Source organism: Simochromis diagramma, unplaced genomic scaffold (genome assembly GCF_900408965.1).
Source record: "Simochromis diagramma unplaced genomic scaffold, fSimDia1.1 OVJJ01000381.1, whole genome shotgun sequence".
Classification (NCBI taxonomy): Eukaryota; Metazoa; Chordata; class Actinopteri; order Cichliformes; family Cichlidae; genus Simochromis; species Simochromis diagramma.
In genome coordinates, this window is record NW_024386737.1 from 711,099 (window position 1) to 737,219 (window position 26,121).

Consider the following 26,121-nt stretch of genomic DNA (forward strand, 5'->3'; position numbering starts at 1 on the left):
GTTCTTGAATGGGGTGTAGCAGTAGGTCTAATGTCCTCGTGCCCCGGGTGGGGCAGTTGATGTGCTGGTGAAGGTTGTGAAATGTCCGTTTGAGATTCACTCTGTTAAAATCTCCCATAACAATGAGTGCGGCATCTTGGTGAAGTGTTTGTTGATGTGTGAGAGCCTCATGTAGCTCACATAAGGCAGTGTCCGAGTCCGTGTGAGGCGGAATGTAAACAGTGCAGGCAATGACCGCAGTGAATTCCCGAGGGAGATAGAAAGGGCGACATTTAACGATCAAAAGCTCCAGATTGGGCGAGCAAGAGCGTGTGAGTGGGGAGATGTTTGTGCTGTCGCACCATGTGTTTTTCACCATCAAACACACTCCACCACGTCTTTTCTTCCCCGACTCCATTGTCCTGTCCATGCGGTAAACCGAAAAGAACCCCGTCGGCTGCACGACGTGGTCTGGTATCGCTGGATTCAGCCAAGTCTCGGTGAAGCAGATGAGTTTGCAGTCCCGAATGTCTCTCTGGAACTTGATTCTGGCTCTGAGGTCATCAAGCTTGTTCTCGATGGATTGAACATTGGCTAGCAGGATACTGGGCATGGGTGCGCGGTGTGCGCGAGCCCATAGCCTGTTCCTGATGCCGGCTCTTTTACCTCGAGGCCGTCGCTTAGGGTCGCGTCCTTTGTTCTCTCTCAGGATCTCCTTTGGCCAGGTTGGGTCCGGAGTTAAACATGGTGAAATGTTCGTGTATTGCAGACCAATAGAAACCAAAGTGTCTCTACTGTAGCGGATTTGTGTGTTTTGCATGATGCCCATGCAAGATTATCGCAGATATAGCAAAAAGTGACGAAAAACTGCAAAAAGTGGAGAAGTTGGGGCAGAGCATCCAGCACGGCAGCCGACCTCACCGGCGCCATTTTATTTTAAGTTTACTTTCTACTTTCCCCTAATGCACATGAAATTTTGAAACTGAAAGCGCAATTTTTCTTCATTTTTTTTTAAAGTCAAGCATGCCAGAAAAACTTTGAGAAACACTGAGCTAAATCTAATTAAGGAGAGATCAGTAGAAGGATTTAAATATGATTTATTGATGTACAGAATTCAGTTTGAGGTATTTAGTCTCTGATGGCCCGTCACAGTGGACTGGAATCACAGCTGTGATAAGGATTAGTCTGAAATCTAGATGCTGGTGTTCGAGATGAAGATAGAGGCTTGAAAGTGGCCTGAGTGACGAAGGAGAGGCACAGATAGGAAGGAGGTGGGTCGCACAAAGACGTCTGCAAGGGAGAGTGATAGATGCACAGTGAGATTTAAAGTAGGTGGAGTGGAGGCTGACTGGCCTGAAGAAGGCTGACAGAAAACCGACCAGTGATAATTACAATAAGCTTGACAATCTGGGAAGTGATTTAAAGTTTAGATTAGCTCCAACACCTAGGAAGTAGACAGATGTTTACACCACATGAAATTTTACTTGAACCTTTTTCCAGGAAGGAACTATCATCTTGAGGTTTTGATTCAAATTCGGTCCTCGGGTTATACAATTTAGTGAATTCAGTTACACAGTCATCACATCAATTCCCTGTTAAAACCATGTAATGCCTAATAATTCAATATTTGTTTTAATTTGATAGATACAGTCATCCATTTTCTACCATTTACCCTTGTTTGTCCTTCCTCTTCTTTTGTCAGATAGTTTATTCTTCCCTGCCATTTGTGTTCTTGCTTCTTGGCCATGTGGCCTTTTGGATTTAGAAACTTTCCAGTTCCTGCTTCTTCCTACACACACATGCACTTAACACACAGCCACAGAAAAAAGTCAACATGTGCATCATGTTGCAGTCTAAGCACTGTACCTCAGTAGTCCTCAACCCCCGGTACCGGTCCGTGAGTCATTTGGTACTGGGCTGCGAGAGTTGAGGCTTTGGTGTGAAATTCATGGTTTTTAAGGTTTTTTCAGCGGTTTTGTAGCATTATTTTTTGAATCATTTTTAGCGTTAACTCAGTTTCCCTAGGTATTTTCTTGTGTGTCACGAACTGGTACTGGTTTTATTTTGTTGTATTTATCCGTGACACCTTAAAGGCTGCTCTGTGAAAATATTGTCGGACATAAACTGGTCCGTGGCGCAAAAAAAGGTTGGGGACCGCTGTTGTATCCGACTAAAACATTACACATTCACGGAGATATTAAAAGTTGCCTGTTCTTGTTATAAATTTAGAATACTTAATGCAAACGACCTTGGTCTATGTTAATATGATTTTTTTCTATTCTTTTTGTTGTTGTTTTTTTGTTAATATGATTTTTTTCTATTCTTTTTGTTGTTGTTTTTTTGTTATAGTACATTGTTAATTGTCTATAATTTGCTGATCTGTTGATTTTTAATGTGCTTTTATATCTACATGACTGCACGGGTATTAAAATGAAGTAAAAGGTGTACCTCTTGTGTGCAACTGAATTATTTTCTAGCTTAAAACCTGCCCCCAAAATATCTTTGCACAGCTATGGTCGTCACAGTCCTGCAGCCACACAAACCAGAGTTGTGCTCTGCAAGCCATTGGAAATATTGAGTTTTACAAAACTCTAGTGAGGTTGTTACATCCTGTTTCGTTGGTTTTAAGTTTTAAAGGATTTTACACCATTTGCTTTAAAAAAGAAATTGCTCAATCCTGCATGTTAACATGTCTATACAAACCAGATTTTTGAATTTGTTTTGCAATTTTAACAGTAAAACAAAAACCAAAGAAAACTAGCCCTGCTTTAAGATCTCAAAGCTGATTGAAGAGCAACTTCTTTGTTGTCCACATTTCTTCTCATGCATTTGGTATCTGCAGTTTCTGCCGTGAGGTGTCAAACCACACGTGAGAATGGCTGTCTTTCTGGCCACCTTTTTGTTTTGTTTTTAAATCAAACACCTGCACAGTATACACGTAGTCTCAGTAAGGTTTTTTATTTGACTTAAATGCACATAAGAACATTTGGTTAAAGTAACAAATCTGTATTTTTTTTTCTCTGCAATGAAATTCTAATGTTCTGATTATTAATTTACCATCCCTGAAAGTGTTTTGTGTATTATTATTGTTGTTATTCTATGAATTCTCCTTTGGATATGATTTCTAGTGTTCTGTTTTTGTATTCCAGTTTTGAGGTTAGTGTCCAGTCTGTTTCCTGTTTTACTTTAAAGGTCAACGTATTCTGTTTTGCTTCCTCCCAATTTTGTCCTCGTAATTGGTGTCAGCCGTGTTTCCCAGATGTTTGCTCTCTGCCCTGTTCCCCACCTGTATTTAGTGTCTGCTTGTGTTCCGGTTCGTTGTCGCGTCGTCCTTCATTCTGGCATGTGTGTTCTTGTTTCATGCCCTGTTTCTAGTTGTCCCAATTTTTTTCCTGCCTGCCTGCACACAGCCTTGACAGCTTGGGTGGTGTTGGCAGCTTGTGACCAATAACAAACATGAACAAGGCTCCTCGCATCAGAATGAGCAATTTTATTTTACTTTTTTCAAATATGAAAGTATAACATAAAAATATATTTAAGGTTAAATACATAACACAGGTTGAAATCCAGACAGTTTCTACAGACAAATCATTGGTATGAGTGTCATTACAGTACTATACTATCAAACAAACACTGTGTACATCTTACGTTCATCTTTGCTGATCAATAAGACCAGAAAAGTCATCAAGATATGTAATTGCTGTATATCCTTGTGCTGTGGATCAGTGAATCGATGTCACGTTCACTCTTTGCATACAGCTTGATTTCATCCATGTATAGGGAAGTGGCTGGTGTTGGGGAGTAACGGAATACATGTACCGCCGTTACGTATTTAAAATACAAAATAAGAGTAACTGTATTCTGTTACAGTTACTGTTTAAAAAGGTGGTATTTAGAATACAGTTACTTTGCTGAAATATATGGATTACACGGCGGTACTTTCCTGTTTCATATTGTCGCGGGTCAGGACTGTTTGGGTTTTGTTTGTGCTGTGGTTCCAGGTGGCAGCGTTACGGTTGCCATGGTTACAGGGTGACGCTCTCTCTGCGTGTTTCCTGTGTGAGAGAGCGCCTTTTTGTTGTTGTTGTTGTGCTAAGCTAATAGGCAGAATGCTGCAGGTATAGCCCTAAAGGATGTAGCCTCATGGGCAGTGTAGTCCGTGCTGCAGGGAGAATGGACTGCCATACCCGTTATGTGTCTGTGAGCGAGGGAGGGAGAAAAAGGAGAGTGGAAAAGTACGAGCTGTCACGGAGCAGAAACGGGAGCTGGAAGCATGTAAATATAATAATAACCACTGCAGCCAAAAAGAGTGCCTGACGAGCCCAGTTGTAAGTAAGCTATTAAGACTCGACTGTACACCGTGTTCGTGTTTTCCCTCCGGAACAATAAGTTCCATTGGAGCAGCCTTTCAACGCCTCTCTCTGTCTCTCACTAGCAAAGTTGACCCAGACAACAAAGTAAAGCTAGTTTTCAGCTACGAGCCCGACACGAACCCAACGTATTAGTCAGAGGTCCCTTTACTACGGCTTGGAGCCGCGGACCTTCAAAGTAATAAATCACACAGCAATAGTACATTCATTCAATTTTCAATTCAATTCAATTCAATTTTATTTATATAGCACCAAATACCATACCATACCACCTTTATTTATAAAGCACTTTAACATAAAACCAGAGTTCACAAAGTGCTGTACATGCTAATAGCATAAGTAAAGAAAGTTAAAATGAGATAAGATAAAATAAATAACTAAAAAACTAAAATAAATTGAAACATGTCAAAACAAATTGAGTCAACCCCTCTAATCAATGCCAAAGGCTTCAGCGAATAAATATGTTTTAAGAAGACTTAAATTCAGAGAGAGAAGAGGCCTGCCTAACATGCAAGGGTAGATCATTCCACAACTTTGGAGCAACTACAGCAAAAGCACGATCACCTTTAGATTTATACTTAGTTTTCGGTACCTTAAGGAGCAACATAAGTCGCCTCAAGGTGCTTCATAGATACAGAGAAAAACCCAACAATCATATGACCCCCTATGAGCAAGCACTTTGGCAATAGTGGGAAGGAAAAACTCCCTTTTAACAGGAAGAAACCTCCAGCAGAACCAGGCTCAGGGAGGGGCGGGGCCATCTGCTGCGACCGGTTGGGGTGAGAGAAGGAAGACAGGATAAAAGACATGCTGTGGAAGAGAGACAGAGGTTAATAACAGATATGATTCAATGCAGAGAGGTCTGTTAACACATGGTGAGTGAGAAAAGGAAAGGAAAAACTCAATGCATCATGGGAATCCCCCGGCAGCCTACGTCTATTGCAGCATAACTAAGGGAGGATTCAGGGTCACCTGGTCCAGCCCTAACTATATGCTTTAGCAAAAAGGAAAGTTTTAAGCCCAATCTTAAAAGTAGAGATAGTGTCTGTCTCCCGAATCCAAACTGGAAGCTGGTTCCACAGAAGAGGGGCCTGAAAACTGAAGGCTCTGCCTCCCATTCTACTTTTAAATACTCTAGGAACAACAAGTAGGCCTGCAGAGCGAGAGCGGAGTGCTCTAATTGGGTGATATGGTACTACAAGGTCATTAAGATAAGATGGGGCCTGATTATTTAAGACCTTGTATGTGAGGAGCAGGATTTTGAATTCAATTCTGGATTTAACAGGAAGCCAATGAAGGGAAGCCAAAGCAGGAGAAATCTGCTCTCTCTTTCTAGTCCCTGTCAGGACTCTTGCTGCAGCATTTTGGATTAGCTGAAGGCTTTTCAGTGAGTTTTTTGGACAAACATGTAGTTGTGAACAGCATGATAATATATTAAGTAATCCAAAGTATTCAGAATACGTTACTCTCATTGAGTAACATAACGGAATACATTACAAAATACATTTTGGGGCATGTATTCTGTAATCTGTAGTGGAATACATTTTAAAAGTAACCTTCCCAACACTGTCCGTAGCCAGTGTTGTTGATGATCTCACTGAAGGGGTTCATCCACATCCACAAATACGTCAGGAGGATGGCTCTATCCAACCACGTTGTGAAGTGATACACACAATGTTTCTGCTCACAAGAGATGTATTTATTTGACAGTTCTGCACAGGAGACAGTCCGTTCCGGTTCAGCTCTCCCTCCGGCTCACCTCTGCCGTCACTATATAGACAAACAGAAAAGAAGACACTGTCATCACACAATCGCCACCACCTGTGGCTCACTTGCCTCCCGGTACCGCCCCCTTGAGCTCACTGCACCACTCCTCCCCTGTAGCTGCGCCATGGACCACACTTCCGCCACACACGTGCTCACTGAATACTTCAGGCAGCAGAAACCCAAGAACCATTATGGAAGGACAGGCTCCTGCACAGTATGTACCACCGGCAGATAAAGGATGTGGCTGACATCCAGAAGTCCTACCAGTTGCTGTACAAAGCTGGACTGAAAGGACGCACAGAGGCACTAATCATGGCAGCACAGGAACAAGCTCTGAGCACAAGATCCATAGAGGCTGGGGTCTATCACACCAGGCAAGACCCCAGGTGCAGGCTGTGTAAAGATGCCCCTGAGACAATCCAGCACATAACAGCAGGGTGCAAGATGCTAGCAGACAGGGCATACATGGAATGTCATAACCAGGTGACCGGCATAGTATACAGGAACATCTGTGCTGAGTATGGCCTGGAAGTCCCGAGGTCAAAATGGGAGACACCCCATAGGGACGTTAGCATAGGGCTTAAATCTCTCCAGCCTCATTGCCTCAAATCAGCTCCAGGTGAGTGGAGCTGTTGAAGGTATGACGGCCCTGCCCAGGGGCAGATATCAAGGAGACTCAGGAACATGGTGGAGGTTTCCATCCACTCACAATGACACAATGTAACATTTTCAGACCCACTAGTTGGTCTGGGTAAGCTAGAAAATATCTGACCAGTCTTTAGGTTTTGGAGATAGGCACTAAAATGTGTGAGATTATAAGGAAATAGTTGGAGGCTTTGACAGAGTTTGTAGCATTCACCAAATTTGACATTAGATGAGCAAAATGAACAACTTAAAGGGTTGCATTTACTGTATTTTGAAATAAAACACTACTATTATTAGGGAACTTTGCATTCCCTACCCTGGGCTAGAAATAAGTGGTAGTTCCAAACAAATGCTATCCTTCAATAGGACTAAGGCCGTGTGAAGCGAGAAAGTGAAAACTTTTCAACATAAACATACATAAATGAGCCAAATATAAAGTCTTTAGTCTTTAATAAACATTAAATAAGCATAACCATATAAAATAAGGTGCACTGTTTCTGCTCACTACAAACACTATGTATAGTATACACTAACAAGCCTCAGCAATGAGGTCAGGTGTTCTGTGCAAAACACTCATGTTTCAGTCAACTAATGTTTGTTAGCTTCTTACTGAATGTGAAAACTACATGTAATGGAGAAAATGAAGGAACATTAACCCCAAATAGACAATCAATCTAGACAGGTAACAAGAATCTGATCTATATTAAGTTAGACCAGAAATGCAATCCTCCCAATTGCAAGTAGAATATTAAAACAGAAAGGGGGCGTGCAATGTTTTTAGTTTTTCAAGGTGGGCATAATAGGAAAAGTTTGGGAACCAAAAATATTGCCTCCTACCTTCTCAAAAGCCCAAAGTCTTGGGTTCCATAATTACGGAGCCCCGCAGGGGACATGGGAGAAAAAAAAAATTAAGACGGACTTTTGCGAGATCTCGCAAAACAAACTCAGGATCTCGCAAAACTTTTGCGAGATCTCGCAAAAGTTTTAGCCGCATTCTTCCCGTTAGCTCGAAGCTAACGGGAGGTCGAGACCTACTACAGCCGGGAGGAACACCGCTTTCCCGGCACATCGTGCCTCGACCTCCCGGTCGGCTTCGAGCCGGCGTCCGAAGAATGCGGCTAAAACTTTTGCGAGATCTCGCAAAAGTCCGTCTTAATTTTTTTTTCTCCCATGTCCCCTGCGGGGCTCCGTACATAATTGAGTGAACCAGATACACAACATTAAGTTCTCCTTCATTTTGAAAGATTTGGATGGATGCCTACAGGCAGTCGTCAAAGTGCTACACTTGCACAAAGTTAATAGCAAGTTGGCCACATCCGTACTGATATGAAGATTGAAGGCTTAATGCTTTATAAACCTTTTGCTTCAAAAGAGGACAAGAGTTTGCCCAAATCCTATTTTTTAAATGAGTCTGTATGTCTCAGACTTTTATTTTTGCTCCTAGTCACATACAAATACGGACATAAGAAGCAACAAGTTTAAGGTACAAAAACCAAAGCCAAAAGAAGACTGTAGGTGTGATGTGAAACCCGATAGAAGATATTTGTTTCAAGAACACACTATTCAGTGTGTTTCCTCCTTCTTACCATGTGATCAGTATCAGCAGTGAGATGTTAAACCACAAGAGAGAAGTGGCATCTCATTGCCCAGTGAGCTTTATTATTTTGTTTCAAACATTTAAAGGTAAGTTCACATACGCACATACTCTTAGTTTTGTTCCCATCTTTTTATGTTCATTTCATGTACAAGTCTTTGCCATCTGTTTAAATTATTACTGATTATTCCTGCAGTTTATTATTGCACCTCAGGATCTACCTGAAGGATCTAGGACCAAGCAAAAAATAGAGACTATTGAAGGAGACTGGAGACTTCCGGAGCTTGAATCCTTTAATTGTAAAAGACCTGAGGAATATAAAGTGATGAGACTCCTTTTATATTGATTATAAAATTGAATAGACCTTTTGAATTAATGTTAGCTCATCTTAAAATGCACCATTAAACTAACAAACCCCCACACTCTGTGTGAGATACAGGGAAAATACTACATGTTATGATCATTACATTGTGATGCATAACTGTATTGCAACTTCAACTCCAACTTTACTTTGAGAAAACTGAACAAGAAGACAAGTTAAATGTTTTTACACATTTTGAAAAACAAGAGGTTAAAACACCTCTGTTGCTATTTATTCTACATTTTTGTGTTTTCATTTTTGCCAAAATGCATATCATCAAGAAGCCTTACCTCTACAAGAAACAACTAAAACCACCCTTGTGGAAACAAAGCTACAATTAGCTGAGGTTTGAGAAGGGGCTGAACTACTTCAAGCTAAAAATAGGTGTGCACTTTCTGCTGTGACAGTGTAGTAGCACAAAAACAACATGCACTCAGGGAAAAACAAAAGCACAACTGTCATTTATGTGCATGAGTATCAGATCTTTCATCATGTCAAACCTTCTGAGGTAAGAAGTTTAAACTTCTACACGAGAAGAGCTTGTATGTTTTAACTGCAGCTGTTTAGAAATAAATGTTTATGACATGTGTTCTTCCCAATTTAAGATTACATTATCATATTACACTCAATAAAGTTTTGAATCTCACTCACTCTTAATATGTAAAGTCAAAGTACAAAATCAAAATAAGTCACCTTTTATTCATTTTTCTCCCATGTACCAAAAACACAGGAGTGTATTTTAAGACTTAAATGGAGTCCCGTTTTAATAGGAAAGCAATGAGGAAACAAATGATAGGATGCTGTAGCAGAAATAGTTACTATATACTATTATAGTTACTATTATAGTTACTATATACTATATATATACTATTATAATACTATAATAAGAGTATTATAGTTGCGTCACTACAGTAAATCATTATGGTGAAGCAACAAAACTAAAATAGTAGATGTACAGTCCGTGTTCTGAGTATGACTTGTTTTGCTTGATTTGTTTTTCATCTTTGGTGTACAGAAGGCTTCTTGTATCACTTGCTTTCAGAAACATACATGCACATATTGTACATGCATAAAATCTGTGATAGTGCTTGGAAAGAAAATAACCTCAGTGCTGAAAAGCAGCTTCTCTGTTCAGCTGAATTTGATTGAGAAGATGGCCTCTGTTACCACCACCACTGTGTTTCTGCTCTGCCACTTCTTTATTGCCTCCACAGGTACGGTACAGCTAATCTATTATTCCATCAGGTTTTTATCTTAAGCTTTAAATTCCAAACTTTTTCGTTAAGGTTTACAAGGCAAAAGTATTTTTAACATGTCATCTGCCAACTTAATCATTCTTGAAGACTCCAACATATACCATAGAGGTCTGCTGTCTTGTAACACCTGTAAAATACCCAAAACATGCCATGATGTTTTATAGTTCCCTGTTTCTATATCTGATGATGTGTTGTCATCATAATGTTTGATGGCTTATCTATTTTTGTCATTTTCCACCATTCTTTCTGTTCAAAGACTCTCAGGATGGTTGTGATGAGTATGCAGAAACAGGCACAAATTTTACCGTGCCACTTAAACACACTTTGAAGGAATCTGAGAACCTGAGATGGTTCCACAACACAACAATAATCTTTAATAGCAAATTAGACAAGGGGGGCAAAGGAAAAGATTTCTTTGTTGAGTCAACTGGATCACTGAAGCTGACAAAACTCACAAAGGACAAGTCAGGACTTTACACCCCTATGGTTTACGATGAAGATGGAACATATGTAGAGGATTTACCGAGCTTGAGCTTATGCATATTAGGTAGGTAATATTAAATTAACATGCTTGTTAAGAGTTTATATAACACAGCTAATCAAATCAAATCTTCTGTTTTTCGTCACCTTTCTTTCTCTTTCAAAGACTTTCAGGATGGTTGTGATGAGTATGCTGCTGCAGGCACAAGCTTTACTGTGCCACTAAAGCATAAGTTGCAGGAATCTAGTAGTCTAAGATGGCTCCACGTTACAAAAATAATCTTCAAACGCAAAATGAAACAGGTGATCACAGGGAAAAATGAAGATGTTGATTCAACTGGATCTCTAAAGCTGACACAACTGACCAAAGACAAGTCGGGACAATACACCCCACAGGTTCATGATGAAGATGGAGTAAGCGTAGGGCATTTACAAAGTTTGCGTTTATGTGTATTAGGTAAGTAAAAATAGTTATAGTTATGTATATATATATATATATATATAATGCTAATTATATGAAAGTGGTTTCTGTTACAGATCGGTAATAAAGGGGATAAAGTAAGCTAACAAGGGGCAAACAAGCGGGTAATAATGTGGTAATTTCAAAGTTATTACCACTCTACCACAGGTAATTGAGTGGTAATAACTTAGAAATTACCACATTATTATGTTCTTGTTTCTTCCTTATTACCCTACTATTACCACTTTATTACCAAGGTGTATGTCCACATTATTACCCCAGTTTTGGGGCCCTATTACATAAATTTCAGAGTAATATTACTCAACTGTAACCATTGTTTTTATCATGATATTACTTGGATATTACTTGGTTATTACTTTGGTAATTGCATAGTAATAACTAAGAAATTACCACATTATTACTTTCTTGTTTGCCCCTTGTTACCCCACTATGACCCCTTTATTACTGAGCTGTAGAAAGTGCTACCACTTTTTTTTTTTACTCAGATCGTGTGCAGAAGCCCAACGTGTCGGTGAGGTGTACAGACTCTAAGACAAATGTCAATTTTACTTGCAATGTTGGTCAGGTGAGAAAAATATTTCTTGTGGTTTACTGATATTTTATTTAGAGTATTTTTTTTTCAGACAGTTAACTCATATATAAATGTTAAAATAATTTGTAGACAAAGACTATCCACACCTACTCTCTCTGAAACTCAGCATGAATTAAATGAAGATAATTAATTATAAGCATTCAAACACAGATAACAACGTTTTATTTCTATTCATTTTTTCATGATGTAGGTGTTTCAGTTAAGGCCAGTCATGACGTTTGCTGTGTTGGGCTGCTGTAGGCAGTTATTCTCTTTTTCTCAGGTTTTTAAGTCATAGCATGAGTCAAAGGACTCAAATTCCACCAATCACCTTTTCACAATTCTTTTTAAAGATTTTTTCAAGTTTTTGAAATGATACTTACTGATAAAGACCCTGAGATATGGAAAAGAATTAAGAATAAGTGTTCAAAATGTGTTGGTCTGTTCTTGAACTTTTCTTTGGTTTATGTTTTATGAGACATATTTTTAATGACCCTACAGCTCATCAATAAATTATATTTTCTTTTACAGAATGAGAAGAATTTTATGATCGAATGGTTTATGGATGATGAAAAACTGGAAGAAAAAGAGAAGACCCTGACGAGAGTAGCCAAAGATGTGGCAAATGCCCGTTTCTCTTGTAATGTTTCTAACCCAGTCAGCTCTGACATCAGTCTGCCTGTTCAACAAAACTGCTATGAACTCTGTAAGTATCCGGTCTTTAAGTCTGACGTCATTAGCCATGTCTGGGCCCAAACTCCGCTGCAGGTCCATAAGTCAAACGATCCCTGCAGCATTACTGAGAGTTGAAAAACTCTCAGAAACTAAATTCTTTCATCTGTGATAAAATGATCAGCGTTGCTGCTCTACCAGGTGTAACAATAAAGTTTAACATCCAGGCATCCATGAAAACAGAATTTATGAAATTTAACAGAGTTAGAAGTTAGAAGGAGTTAGCTCGCTAGCTTCCATCTAAATATGATACACCATGTTCTAAGAGTTTTCTGAAACAAATTAAAACGTACAGCTCTGCTATCACTTCCGACATAAATGAAGACAGGGAAGTAAACAGCAGTGATGTTTGTAGGGTTACTGAAGCTGGGCGAGCTGGTATTTAATGATGTGCTGCGTGATCGCTAGCGACACAGCTATGATAGCATAATATAAACAGTGAGGCTCGTGGGCGAACACTAACAAACGGAGGACTTTTTCCACTCAATAAAAGCTAATGTGAGGTTCCCAATGGTCGGGGACAAATGCACTCGAATGGCAGGATGCTGTAAACGGACCAAACTTCAGTCAGCAGAACAACTGAGATAATCCATCCACAATACGAGTTTAGTCATTAATATACTGCTGCATGGGCTGTAGTTACATCGTAAGGGTTTAAAAACAGAGCTTTGAAATTATTAACAGAAATAAAACCCGAGAGAAGCCGACAGTGATCATTGGCTGTTTTTAGGGGCTTGCTGAGATTAAATAGAACAAGATACAAAGCATTAAAACATGTTAAAAACACAACAGCCTTATTAAATGCAGACTACTTTGGGCCCGGAAGCAGGATTCATCACGCCATCTCTTAAAGACCGGATTAGGTTATTCAGTTTCAGTTCCAAGTGTCTAAACATTTACAAATCAAACACATTATGCTTACAAGTGCTGACAAACTGAAGTCATTTTCAGTGCATATTTAGATTTGCATAGCTTGCAGATTGTGGTCTAAAGGTCGACAGCAAAATATGGTAGAGCATTGCTTATCTTATTGCCTTTCTTCACCTTTCTTTCTATTTCAAAGACTCTCGGGATGGTAGTACAGTAAGTAAGAGACGCAGGTTTTACTTTAAGTGACTCAGATGACCTGAGATGGCACCACAACATAATAATGATAATAATAAAATGATGATATTGATTCAAGTGGCTCTCTAAAGTTGACAAAACTAAGTTGACAGTACAGTGCTATGTTGTTTCAGGAAGAGAGAGGAAGTGTGGGGTTGTTTATAAAGTTTGCGTCTGTGTTTATTATGTAGATCAAGTTGTCTTCTTGTCCCAAATTTTTGTTTTATGATTCATCTAATTTGTCATGTGATTGTGTGGTTTTTTTTTCTTATTCTTTCTGATTCAAAGATTCCCAGGATGTTTGCAACCTGTACGGTGCAATAGGTGACAGCATTGTTGTGCCTCTGAACCACAAGCTGGACAAAGCGTCAGTTTTAAAATGGAAGCACAATGATACAATAATCTTTGAGCAAAGAAAAAACAAATCTCCTAATCCCATATATGTCAAGGGAAAAAAGGACGACATTAATCCAGATGGATCCCTAAAACTGACAAATCTAGATGCAAATGACTCAGGAAACTACATCCCAAAGGTTTACAGTCAAGATGGAGCATTAGAAAGCAATATGAAAATCACACGTTTATGTGTTTTGGGTAGGTGACACCAGATTAGAGTTATTCTGGTTCTATGAATATATAATCGTTCCTTTTGCATTATCGTTTATACCTTATCTGGAGCAGAGATAAAAGGTTGCAGTCACCTGAAAACATGCCACTGTGTTACCTTATCAGCTGAGTGTTTTTACAAAAGCTGATATAGTTTAATAATGTATTTTGCTCCTCATTAAATGTGTATTGATGAATCGGCATCTGTTATTAGTTCCTGTGTATTCATTGTTTATTTAATATTTTATCAGCAGTACTTTCTGATGGTATTGCTATAATCAAATCTTCTCTTCTCAGCCCGTGTACAGAAGCCCAGAGTGAAGATAATGTGTCCAAACAAGTCAGAAGTCAAATTTACTTGCGTTGTTAGTCAGGTAAGAATAATATTTCATGTCTTCAATTTAGATTTAAATGACAATGTTTTCCTCTGCCTAAAATGCTGATGTTAACTCTTTTAATTGGATGTAATTTTTCCATGTAATTTTGTTATATAAGTACAACATAAAATGTTACATTTAACAAAATCTGGTCAAATGAAGTGTACTTGATTGGTGTACATTCAGATTATACCAGGCATATTTTCCTTAAAGTTTAAATTAGCTTAAAGTTTACTGTTTACTTCACCAACTCTTTCAGAGACGTCCTCATCCTCTGGAAGATTTAGCTACACTTACTGATAAAGATACTAAGATATGGTTAAGAATTTATTTTAGGAGTGATATTTTCCCCCATCTTTGTAATTTTGTAATTGTTTGTGTTTACTAATTTCACACACTAATAAAAACAAACAAGAGCACTTAAAGAGTGCAACTCCCCCTTAAGGGCAAGGGCTATACTAAAACTTGGTGTTCTATGATGTTATTACAACACCCTGGCGTCAATCTTCTTGTATTACTACATGCTGATGTCTGACCTTTGACCTTGACATATTACACATTCAATTTTGCATTTTATTATCTTTACCCACATGACTGAAGCAGACTTGGCTGAACTTTGACTTCTATAAGCTGTAAAAACTTGAGGTTTAAGATTAAACCCTGAATGATGCCAATCCATGATTGATATTTTCTTCTGCAAAATGATTTTAAAATCGAATGGCTGATGGAGGGTCGAAGGTTGAAAGAAAAAGAGATGACACTGACAAGAGTAGCCAAAGATGTAGTAAATGCCAGTTTCTCTTGTAATGTTTCGAACCCCGTCAGCTCTGAGCTCAGTCTGCCTGTTCAACAAAACTGCTATGCGCCCTGTAAGTATTAGTTTACTCAATTTCCCTTCCAGCTGTCTAAATATTGACAAATCAAATTCATTATGGTTACAATTGCTGACAAACTGGAGTCATTTTTTTGTTTTAGTTTTAATTTCCATTCAACTTTTGAGACTTTTTAATAATAAAGAATACAAAGTTGCACTGTTCTGCAAAGCTGAGTCACTTTTACTACACGTTTATGTGTGCATGGCTTTTATGCAGACTGTGGTGTGAAGATAGAACATATAATTCTCCAACCTCAAGTGACAAGTGACAAGGCAGGACGCCCACAGAGTTTCATTTCATAGTCCGTTGTACAATCAGTCTGAAGGACAAACGCTGTTGCGTGTGCACAAAAATTTAGAATAGAAAGGAAACCAACCAAACACAAATCAGTCTATATAGGTAATAACTAGTATTCGAACAGCTCTAAGTGACTAGACCTTTAGTGTCAGACGATATTCTAAAACATCAGCTGACTGTCAATGATCCGTCAACTTAGACATTGTATTATATTTTGCATTGTGCATTGTACTGGACCCCCCTCAACCCCCTCCACCTTTTGACAGACAGTGTAGTCTGTCAAAATAATGTTTAATATTTAGTATTTGCTGTTATATTCCCATATATCATTGTGATGTTGTTTATTGTATTGCTCTCGTTTTCTTCTGCTTGTTTTCTTTTTTCTTTCTCAACAGGTGATCCAGGTGATTGATATATGTATTTTTTATTTTATTTATTTATTTATTTTTTTGTCTGCTTATTTAGTTGGTTTTTGGTTTTTTTTTGCCCTTTATCCCCGTCCCTCTTCTCCGCTGTTTTTTCCTCCTCTTCCTTTCTCCCTTTTCTTTTCCTCATTCAAGTCTGTCCCGTATCTAGCAAGTGAAAATAAATAAAATAAATAAAATAAACAATAAAAGGTGAATCAAATAGACCATTATGGCAAGGCTGGGATGGTCAGTTTGGTAAAGTAAATCTGTTGGGCATCTTTCTTCGCCTGTAGACAATAATTGTGACGGCAAAAGAACCAAACGGGACAGGCAAAAAAAAAAAAGAAGCATTTATTCAAGTTACAATTCAGATTCAATCTGAGCAATTCAAATTCAGATTTAACTTATTCAAATTCAGTTTCTGATGGCACAGATTTCTGCCCATATAAATCCTTTATTGACATTCAATATTTACTTTGATTGGGCAAACAGAATTAAATGTTTCATTGACGTTGGTGCTAGAGTTTTTGTGGGTTTGTGCATTGGTAAACAGGTTTCTTACGTTGTTGTAGCACGACTTGGCATCAGAGAAAGTGGAATTTCTGTGTTTCTTGTGTGTACATGATTTCCTGATCCTTACAGTTGCCTGAGTACTAAAAGAATGTTTTGTCCCAGATTTTCTTTCTCTCTTTTTAACAAAATGTATTTATTAATTTTCTAGATGGATTTTTACGTCATTTTATAAAGCAATCCTAGGAGATTAAGATGAACCTAAGCTTTTGGATGTACATGTGCATCTATATAGATATACTACTACATTACAGTTACAGCTATGGAGGGCTTATTATTATTAGCCTGGCAATTAAAGGTGCTTTATATCCAGAGCTGTTTGATCATCAGTAGATCGCTTTGTTATTTAAATTATCCTGATTAAATTAAGAATTTTCAAATTACTTTTGAGTAAAGAACAATTGAATTTGAATCACAAACTACACCAACCTTTTGTCGTGAAAGGAACGAATATGTTAAATTACTGTCAAGGCTGCATTCATTAAAACTTTAATCACAACTTTAAAAAAAGACAGACAGTGTAGTTTTGTAAACAATCAGAGAAATTGTAGGTAGACAATTTATTAAAATGTTCTGTAACGCTGGAAGGTAGCAGTGCTTGTGCTATATGTTTGTATTTAGAGCCAATGCTACCTGCTAAGAAACCTCCTACAGGTAGACTAATGTCAAAAAAAGCACAGTTTCAAGAAAAATAAGAAAATAAGCATGAAATGTTTCTACTAGGCAGGTTTATACTGTATATAGGGCTGATAAAACCAGGGGTGCACATAGGTGGTCCACAGGTGCGAATGCGCTTTCAAAATAAAAGACGCGTACCAGCTAAGAAGTTGAAACGCACGTTTGCGTACATAAGATTTTCTGGAGGAGGACAGACATTTGTTTAGAACTCTTAAAGATGTCGGAGAAGCAAACTCCTTTAAGCAATTACTGTGGTGTTCCTCCACCTCCAAAGAAATGTCAGGAGTTTGAACCGCAAAAGAAGCGCGTATTCTCAGAAAAGTGGTTGCAGGAGATGAGCTGGCTTCAAACAAATGATGAACGCACAGAGAGGTGGTGCAGAATATGCCGTGGAAAATCCCACTCTAGTGGACAAAAACAGTCCGCTAGAGTGGTCTGAGATGTGGTGCAGATATATAGTAGCGTTGAAACTATGAAATGCCTAAAATTAGAGCTCTAAAGTTGACATAAAAAGATCATAATTTCATTGAATATTTGATAAATATACTTATAACTGTACAGAGCTTTTCTAACATGGCTAACCTAAAGTTTCTGATGATACTTACTTCGTTTTCTCTTTCAAAGACTCTCAGGATGGTTGTGATGAGTACGCTGCAACAGGCTCAAGTTTTACTGTGCCCCTTAAGCATAAGTTGCAGGAATCTGAGAACCTGAGATGGTTCCACAACACAACAATAATCTTTAATAGCAAATTAGACAAGCGGACCAAGAGGAACACAAGGAAAGACTTCTTTGTTGATTCAACTGGATCACTAAAGCTGACAAAACTGATGAAAGACAATTCGGGACAATACATGCCTATAGTTCATGACGAAGAAGGAAGAAATGTAGCACATTTACTGAGCTTGAGTTTGTGTGTATTAGGTAGGTAACAACCCATTGTAAATATGCTTCTTCTAGCTAAACAAATATACTTAGAAAAAGTTTGATATAATCATTTTTTCTTTTCTATTTTTACTCAGACCCTGTGCAGAAGCCAAACGTAACGATGAAATGCACAGGCTCTACGATAAATGTCAGTTTCACTTGCAGTGTTGATCAGGTGAGGACAATATTTAATTTGAGTTCTTTTCAAACAGTTAACACATATCATGCATTTTAGGAATCTGTAGACAATGGACTTTATTTCTTTTGCCCCCAAACCGAGCATGATTTAAACTGTGCTGACGACAATCATTCACTCACAGATGCTGCTGTATCAATGATGTTATGATTTGATGAAAGTTGGGCTGCTGTAGCCAAACATTCTCTCTTCTCATGCTCTTTGATCACATCATTAGTTAATGACGAGGTGTTTACAAGTGGCTCAGACACCACTATACTGCCTTTTCAGAGACTTCCTGATCCTCCTTGATATCTAACTCCACCTACATATGACATGTCTTTCTCAGTTTTTCTGAGCTTTCTTGTTTTTCATATATGCTTTGCATATTTGTTCATTTAAACCTTAAGAAAATAATAAATATCTTAAAGTATTTTTACTTTCCAGAACTTCTACACTTTTATTTTTAACTATTTAATTAATATCTTAATCATAATTTCTTCTAAAGAAGGAAAACTATTTGGAATATAAATGGCTTACAACGGATAAAGAGTTAGAAGGAAATCTGAAGGACACGCTAACAAAAAAAGCTGAAGATGTGATGAACCTCCCCATCGCTTGTAATGTTTCTAACCCCGTCAGCTTTGCCATCAGTGAGCCTGTTTACCAAGAATGCTTAAAGCTTTGTGAGTAGTATCTACAATTAACTGTACTTTAAAAGATTGAAATGACAATTTTATGATACTCATTTTACAATAACCTTAGATTTTTCTCTTTGTGTTTTACTTTGTAGATGTCGCTGGTGAAAAATCTGGACCAAACATCTGGGTTTTTGTGCGCTTTGGAGCCGGTAGGTTTCAACTTCTGTATAAAGCCCATACTGTACATTTTTTATATAAATGCTGAAATAAAATGAGCACATTCTTAATTTTTTCCAGTTTTTTACAAGTAATACAATTTGCTCTTATTTTTTGCACTCATCAGGTTTTTTTCTGTTGTTGCTCCTCACTGTCATTGTTTGTGCAACCAGCCTCACACAGAAAAATAAATATGCAATAAGAGGTAAGATTTATTATTTATGTATGTTTACATTTATTTATATTACGATTGATATTATTATAATTTATTTTTAAAATAAAAACCTCTGATCTCAGGTAGAAGCTCAAGGCCAGTTTATGTTACACTTGATGTCTCACATAACCTCCCAGTCACTATTGTGCAGTACTTAAAGGTTACTTGTGGAGCAATCAAGGCTCGTTGTTAGGACCATTTAATTAAATTATTTATAATTTAATTATTTAAATGTTGGGGGGACAAACACAGTTTCTACCTTTTTCTTTGGATATTTTTTCCCATTTAATACCTAACACTTATTTATGTGTGAGACTCTTAATGTTTAATTTCAAATTATATTATAGGGTTACAGGGTCATTGTTCTCTTAGTTATAAAATCTGTATTTTTGTATCCATGCAGTCTATGGGGCACAGAAATGTAATACAAACGGTTACATTTCTGTTTCTTAACACACAAACTAAATATCATGCACAGATTGGGTGCAGTAATTCCATGTAAGGTATGGTTGTAATTATCCAGGTGCAACCTGTCTGTGCTTATTTTAATAGACAAGGAGGAGTTTCCTTTGAGCCAGTCAGGAACAGAGACAACAGCAGCAGCAGCAGCAGTTGGTCAGCTACACAAATAAAACTAGAGCCTGACTTCTGTGGAAACTGGTCTGGAGAGAGAGACAAACATTATCCCGTTATCCAGGCTTCAGACAGGCTTTGACTTTTAAATCTTTCATTTTGAAGGAAAATATTTGCAGTTTCTGCTGGGCAGGTTCATCTTGGCTGTAAGAGGACTTTTGTAGCATAACAGATGTAATTTCTCATGTGATTCATGTGATTCTTATTTCTAATTTAAAAACTCTCAGGATGACAGACAATATCTTTGTTGTTGTTTACGTCACGCACTCAGACTATGCGTCAGATTAAAAGTCCTGCCATCTGCAGAATAGAAACAAGAGCGAGGACCATTTGGTTTGAGACAGACCAGATGAAATGTATGACTGCAGCTATTTAAAGGATTTTGATACGATGATGAGCTCACCTGAAATACTCTGATTGGCTGATACACAGATAAGGGCAGCCTTGGCAGAGACACCCACCGAGAGAAATCATTTAACAGTACAATGTCATCTTTGTTTGTTCTGCTGCTGCCACAAACTCGCTCCATCACAAGATCACATCAGGACTCAAAGAAGAAGCCAGTGTTTTTTGTGACAATCAATCAATCAACCACGTACTCAGATTGAATTAATAATGCCCAGGAGCTGCTTTCATCCCTGTTCTTCTTTTACATACATAAATTCTACTTTTTAGTCTTGTAACTTAAAATCAACAACTTCACAATCATGACTGATGTGAGTATAATCACAAAATAATTTCATTTAATAAACAAAATTAATCAAAAATATGTCTTAAATATGAAATATGATGTGATTGTACTTGTGTCTTATTACAGGAGGTTAAGTCATTTTACTGTTGGTCACCCAGCTGCTCACATACAGTATATTTCTATAAATTCATATTTCATGGAGTATTACAGTTGTAATACAGTAAGGGTTCTTCCAGTTTGCACACATATGTAATGCAATGGCGCCACCCTGTGAACACGTGTGAGTAGTGTAAGGTACCTTTTTTATATCATTTTGTAGTTTTACTGAATGTAATTTTGAGCTTTTGAAGAAGCAAATTAAGTTATTATTTTGCAAAACATCCGCATTAACCAACTATTTGCTCCAACTACTGGGTTCTGGGAACACGTTTCTTTTTCATTCTGGAAGCTTCATACGTGTCCATTAACAGTGTTACACTAGACCACATTTGGAAACTCTACCACACAAAAGAGAGAGAGTCTTGCTGCCAAGGCAAACAAAAAAGGGGAAGAGGGGGGTTTGAAAAAGACTGAAACTGTGGGTCAGAATCACTCAGCAGAGAGGACACAAGGATTTTCAGTTGGCACCGTTTCAAATAGACAAGTAAGTAAAAAAAATCCTGATTACTTTAAAAACTGAGGGGCGTGAACTTTTTGCTTTTCTGATATCAGATAACGTGCTGCTGGCTTCTGCGGCTTCTGCCGTCATCAGCGTAGGTGCTTGTGGACAGTGACTCAACATGTTGGAGAATAATTGAATCGATAAAAAGAAATAGAAATACATCAGAAACACAATTTGTTACCCCAAAACAGTTCAGTAGCAGAGTGTCCATGACATGGTAATCACTAAACCTGTTATTAACTGTGACTCATTTACAATAATAGCTACACTAAATGTTGTCAGGTGACCTCTTTGAAGATGAATTTGAATAAACAGTATGGCAATAGTGTACTGATGTACATAATACAGTTTACCATATAGAAAAGATGGAAAACAATATTTTAAAGAACTGCAAAGTTATGTTATTTAGAAGCCAGGCTTACAGGACGTTGCTCCACACTGGGTACAGCAGATCGTTTGATGAACTACAGAGTTTTTATAACTTTGTGAAGGATGTCAGCTTGAACAACTTGACTTGAAGCTATTGAGAGAAAAGGCCTTTCCTCCTGAGGCTGTGGCACAAATTTAGCCTTTGGTTGTATATCTGCACAAACTCAGATATGAAAGGTGTCTCCAAACAGGTCTCCTCAGTGGATGGAGACCTGTTTTCATGGACAATCATAGTGCTGCAACTTGGAAAGACCAGAGTTGTGTGGTGCAAGTCACTGGAAATGTTTCAGAGCACCATAGTGAGGCTGTCACATCCTGTGTAATGGGCATGCAAACACAGACAGATGGAGGAACAAGTTTAAGGTACTAAAACCAAGGCCATAAGAAGACCGGAGCTGCTATATGATATGAAACCCCCCTTTTTTAAAGGACACACTACCTCAGTGTGCTTCCTGCTTCTTCCTGTGTGATCAGTATCTGCAGAGAGGTGTTAAACCACACGACACAAGTGGTACTTCATTGCCCATTTGTGTATTTGTATCTTATTGTTAAACATCTACAGGTAGATAAACTCCTATAGCCTTGGAGAGTAAACATATTTGAACTCACAGATCTGCAGTTTGTTTACGACATAATTAGCATACAAATATTTACCGTCTGTTTAAATCACAGTTGTGTCTTCTTGCATTTGTGCACAGAAACCTTCATTTTGAATTTAAAGTCAGACTGAAACTGAAGTTTTGCTTTGCAGTGTAGCAGGGTGAGGGATTTAGCAGTGGGACCCGACAAAAAAACAGAGACTGCTGATGGGGACTGGAGACGTACTGAGCTTCAAGGCTTTTATTGTAAAACATCTGAGAAACAGGAAGTGAAAAGACTCCTTCTTTATACTGATTTTAAAAATTTAGAGTAACCTCTTGAATTGATTGATTGATTGATTGAGTGAGTGATTGATTGAATAATGAGTTTGCAATACTGTATACACTGTACTGTATAGCATTCAGCAGAGTTATAAAGTGTACTTCATCTGTGGCGACGGAAACTTGCACCTTTTTTCTGAGAGGAGAAGAAAAGAAAGACTACTAATATTCTGTTATTAATCTGTTATTAAGCATTATTAATCTTTTCTCTTGTCATGTGATGTGTGAACAATGACCCTGTGGACAGAGTTCATGAACAAAAAAACAAAACTCTATTCAGGCTTTGCAGAGAAGTCCAAGACTGATAAAGTCATAAATTTAAACCAGGAGACACCAGAGAAGACAAACGTGGAAAACAATCAACAGTAAAAAGCAATCAGAGGCTTTAAATACACACAAACACACTGTGGGCCAGTGGGGGCTGAGACACAGCTGGAACTAAACACATCTAAACTAAATCAGGGTAACGAGACAAGAGGAGCAAAGTTAAACACACTACATGAGAGAGAAAGAACTACCATGATCAAACTGGAAGTAACTAATGAGAAAAATCACATGACAAAGAAGAAAACTTGACAACAGAAGGGAATTTGGGAAATATAACTCTAACCACTGACAGAAATAGGAATATACAAATGACCATAAGACTAAACACATAGAAGCATAAGATCAAAAACAAAGAGAAAACATGGAAACCTAAAACCTGAGAACTGTTACTATCAAAAAACAAACTACAGTCAGAATAGTGACCGTTGAACAACAAAAGTAATTCCTGTCTGAAGACAGAATATTCAGGGTCTAAAATCCAGGACAGCGATTGCCCTAATTTTAATTAATTAACATTTAGACATTTAAAAAAAAAACTTTGATGATGCTCACTCACTTCCAGAGAACCTGACAAATCATTTTTGATAAAATGCAGATCACCAAAAAGTCTTAGCTCTACAGAGTTACAACTAGCTCAGGTTGGTGTCAGGGAACAATGAGCCATGAGCTACAAACGAGGGTCACTTTCCCCTGAGGCAGCACGGCAGCACAAAAACAACATGCACTCAAGCAAAAGCAGAGCTCTCATTCATGTGTATGTTCATGTGTATGTTAGACTGAGAGCTAAAACGCGTGCGGTGACCTTTCATCATGTCAAACCTTCAGCGGTACGATGCTTAAACCTCAACATGATTAGAGTTTTGACCTTTTTAGCTGCAGGTGTTCAACTGGAAATCTCAAATTCAAATCATATGGTGTTATTTCTCCTATTAGATTCACAGTAGTTCATTCTTAATGTCTAAAGTCTAAAGAATACAAAAACATATGTTTAAACTTATGAGCTCATGATGGAGTCTTTATTTTCATTTTCAGTCTCATTTGTGTACTTTTGCTTGAAAGTAATTACAAAAAAACATTTTATGCTCTAAAATATTCGTCACCACATCATTTTTAATATTTCAGCGTTTGAATTGTTGGTTATTTGTTGAATATCTCTAACTGCAGATCACGCAGTATGTTTGTGTATATTTGCAGGAGCAACCAAACTTAAACTTGACGCACTCTCTGTTTTCTTAGTGTGACATTTGCTTTGCTTGCTTTGCTCTTTATCTGTGAGACTGTGAGACCTCTTGGATCACTTCCTTTCAAAGCTGTACATGCGCACACACAAACATGTACAGTGGCACACACACATAAACTATGTGATGTTACTGTGCTCTGACAGGAAATAACCTCAATACTGGAAAGCGGCTGTTCTTTGTAGCTGAATGTAATGAAGAAGATGCCTTCTGCTGCCACCATCGTTGTGTTTTTGCTCTCCTGCTTCTCCATCGTCTCCACAGGTACGGTACAAATTATTGTGTTCGTGTTTATATTTTTAGCTTTTCTTTCTAAACTTACTGGTTATGTTTTTTTTAAAGTTCAAAGTATTTTTAACATGTCAGTTTCCAACAATAATTCTTCAAGACTCCACAAATACTTGATCTGTTGTCCGTGACACCTGTAAAATACCCAAAGCATCACATACTAGTTTAGATTTCCATGTTTCTGTTTTGTTTATTTGTCAATATATATATATCTTAAATATATCTATGTGAACATAGCCTGTTTCAATTTTTGCCAATATCATTGTTATGATTTGCTGCTGCTGATTATTGTGCTGCTCTTTCCTCTTATTATCATATTTTGTCTTTTTCCTGACTAAAAAGGTTTTCTAGTTCATAAGCCAAAAGAAGATAATAATTTCCTTCAAATATGATAACTTGAGATATGATTGTTGATGAAAACTAGACTTTTCTAGCATGACTATTCTTATTTTTTCACAAGATTCCTCTCTGTTTCTTTATCTTTCAGGCTCTCAGGATGATTGTGATGTGTACGCTGCAACTGGATCAAGCTTTACTGTGCCACTTAGATACAAGTTAAAGGAATCAGAGAGCCTTAGATGGTTCAAGGACACAAGAGTAATCTTTAATCGCAGACAGAAACAGGTGATCTTAGGGAAAAATGATGATGTTGATTCAACTGGATCACTAAATCTGACACAACTCACCAAAGACATGTCAGGACGATACAGACCAGAGGTTACCAATGAAGATGGAATAAATGTGGTGGGAAACTTACAGAGTGTGCATTTGTGTGTATTAGGTAGGTAAAAATACATAGTTTAACCAAAACAAATGTATGTACAAACACATTAAGATATTAATGTTAATATACTGAAGCCACTCCTCAGATTTGTCATGCAGCAATATTTGTTGTTCTTTTTTAGATTAATGTGTTATCAGCCTTGCCTAATATTCTGTTGATATAATCTAATTTGCTTTACTCAGACCGTGTGCAGAAGCCCACTTTGACGACAAAGACGTGTACAGATAATGGACATGTCAATTTTACTTGCAGTGTTGGTCAGGTAAGTAAAATGTTCTTTTTTTTCTTTACTTATCCTTATTCTTATTCTTCAAACAAGTCAAACATGTCAACAAGGGAGAATCAGAATAAGAACCAGCCCATTTACCGATTGCCAGAGTGTAGGTAGGTTAAGTTAAATCATGATGGCAGGCTGCTGTGGATGACCGTTCTCTTTTTCTCAGGTCACAACTTAATAGCTTTTCTAGAGATTTCCTGATCCTCTTTAAATTCAAGTTCACTTGCTGAGACTCTGATAAACTATCAGCCCCGTGATCAGTAATATTTTCTTTTTTTTTCCTGAGTTCAATAAACACACACTCCTTGAAAATAACATTGTCTTCCACAGAATGAGAAGATCACATGGTTAATGGATGGTGAAATGTTGGAAGAAAAAGGGAAGACGCTGACCAGAGTAGCCAAAGATGTGCTAAACGCTAATTTCTCTTGCAATGTTTCCAACCTGGTCAGCTCTGAGATCAGTCTGCCTGTTCAACAAAACTGCTATAAGCCCAGTAAGTATAAGTGATACAAATTTATATTCACAACAAAAGATGTTTTGCTCACAA

At 37.7% G+C, this 26,121-nt stretch overlaps 1 protein-coding gene across 1 annotated transcript in view; it reads left to right on the top strand.

Moving 5' to 3' along the window:
• The window catches only part of LOC120720978, a 77,345-nt gene extending 52,290 nt beyond the window's left edge, over positions 1-25,055 (top strand). Inside the window, exons 14-23 of the mRNA XM_040010960.1 lie at positions 10,756-10,909; positions 11,419-11,498; positions 12,036-12,210; positions 13,629-13,934; positions 14,244-14,320; positions 18,761-18,938; positions 19,046-19,102; positions 19,237-19,314; positions 24,369-24,486; positions 24,998-25,055. Coding sequence (XP_039866894.1) covers positions 10,756-10,909; positions 11,419-11,498; positions 12,036-12,210; positions 13,629-13,934; positions 14,244-14,320; positions 18,761-18,938; positions 19,046-19,102; positions 19,237-19,314; positions 24,369-24,486; positions 24,998-25,010 — 1,236 coding nt within the window. The 3' untranslated portion in view covers positions 25,011-25,055. The remainder of the gene's footprint in view (positions 1-10,755; positions 10,910-11,418; positions 11,499-12,035; positions 12,211-13,628; positions 13,935-14,243; positions 14,321-18,760; positions 18,939-19,045; positions 19,103-19,236; positions 19,315-24,368; positions 24,487-24,997) is intronic.
• The last annotated feature ends 1,066 nt before the right edge of the window (positions 25,056-26,121 follow it).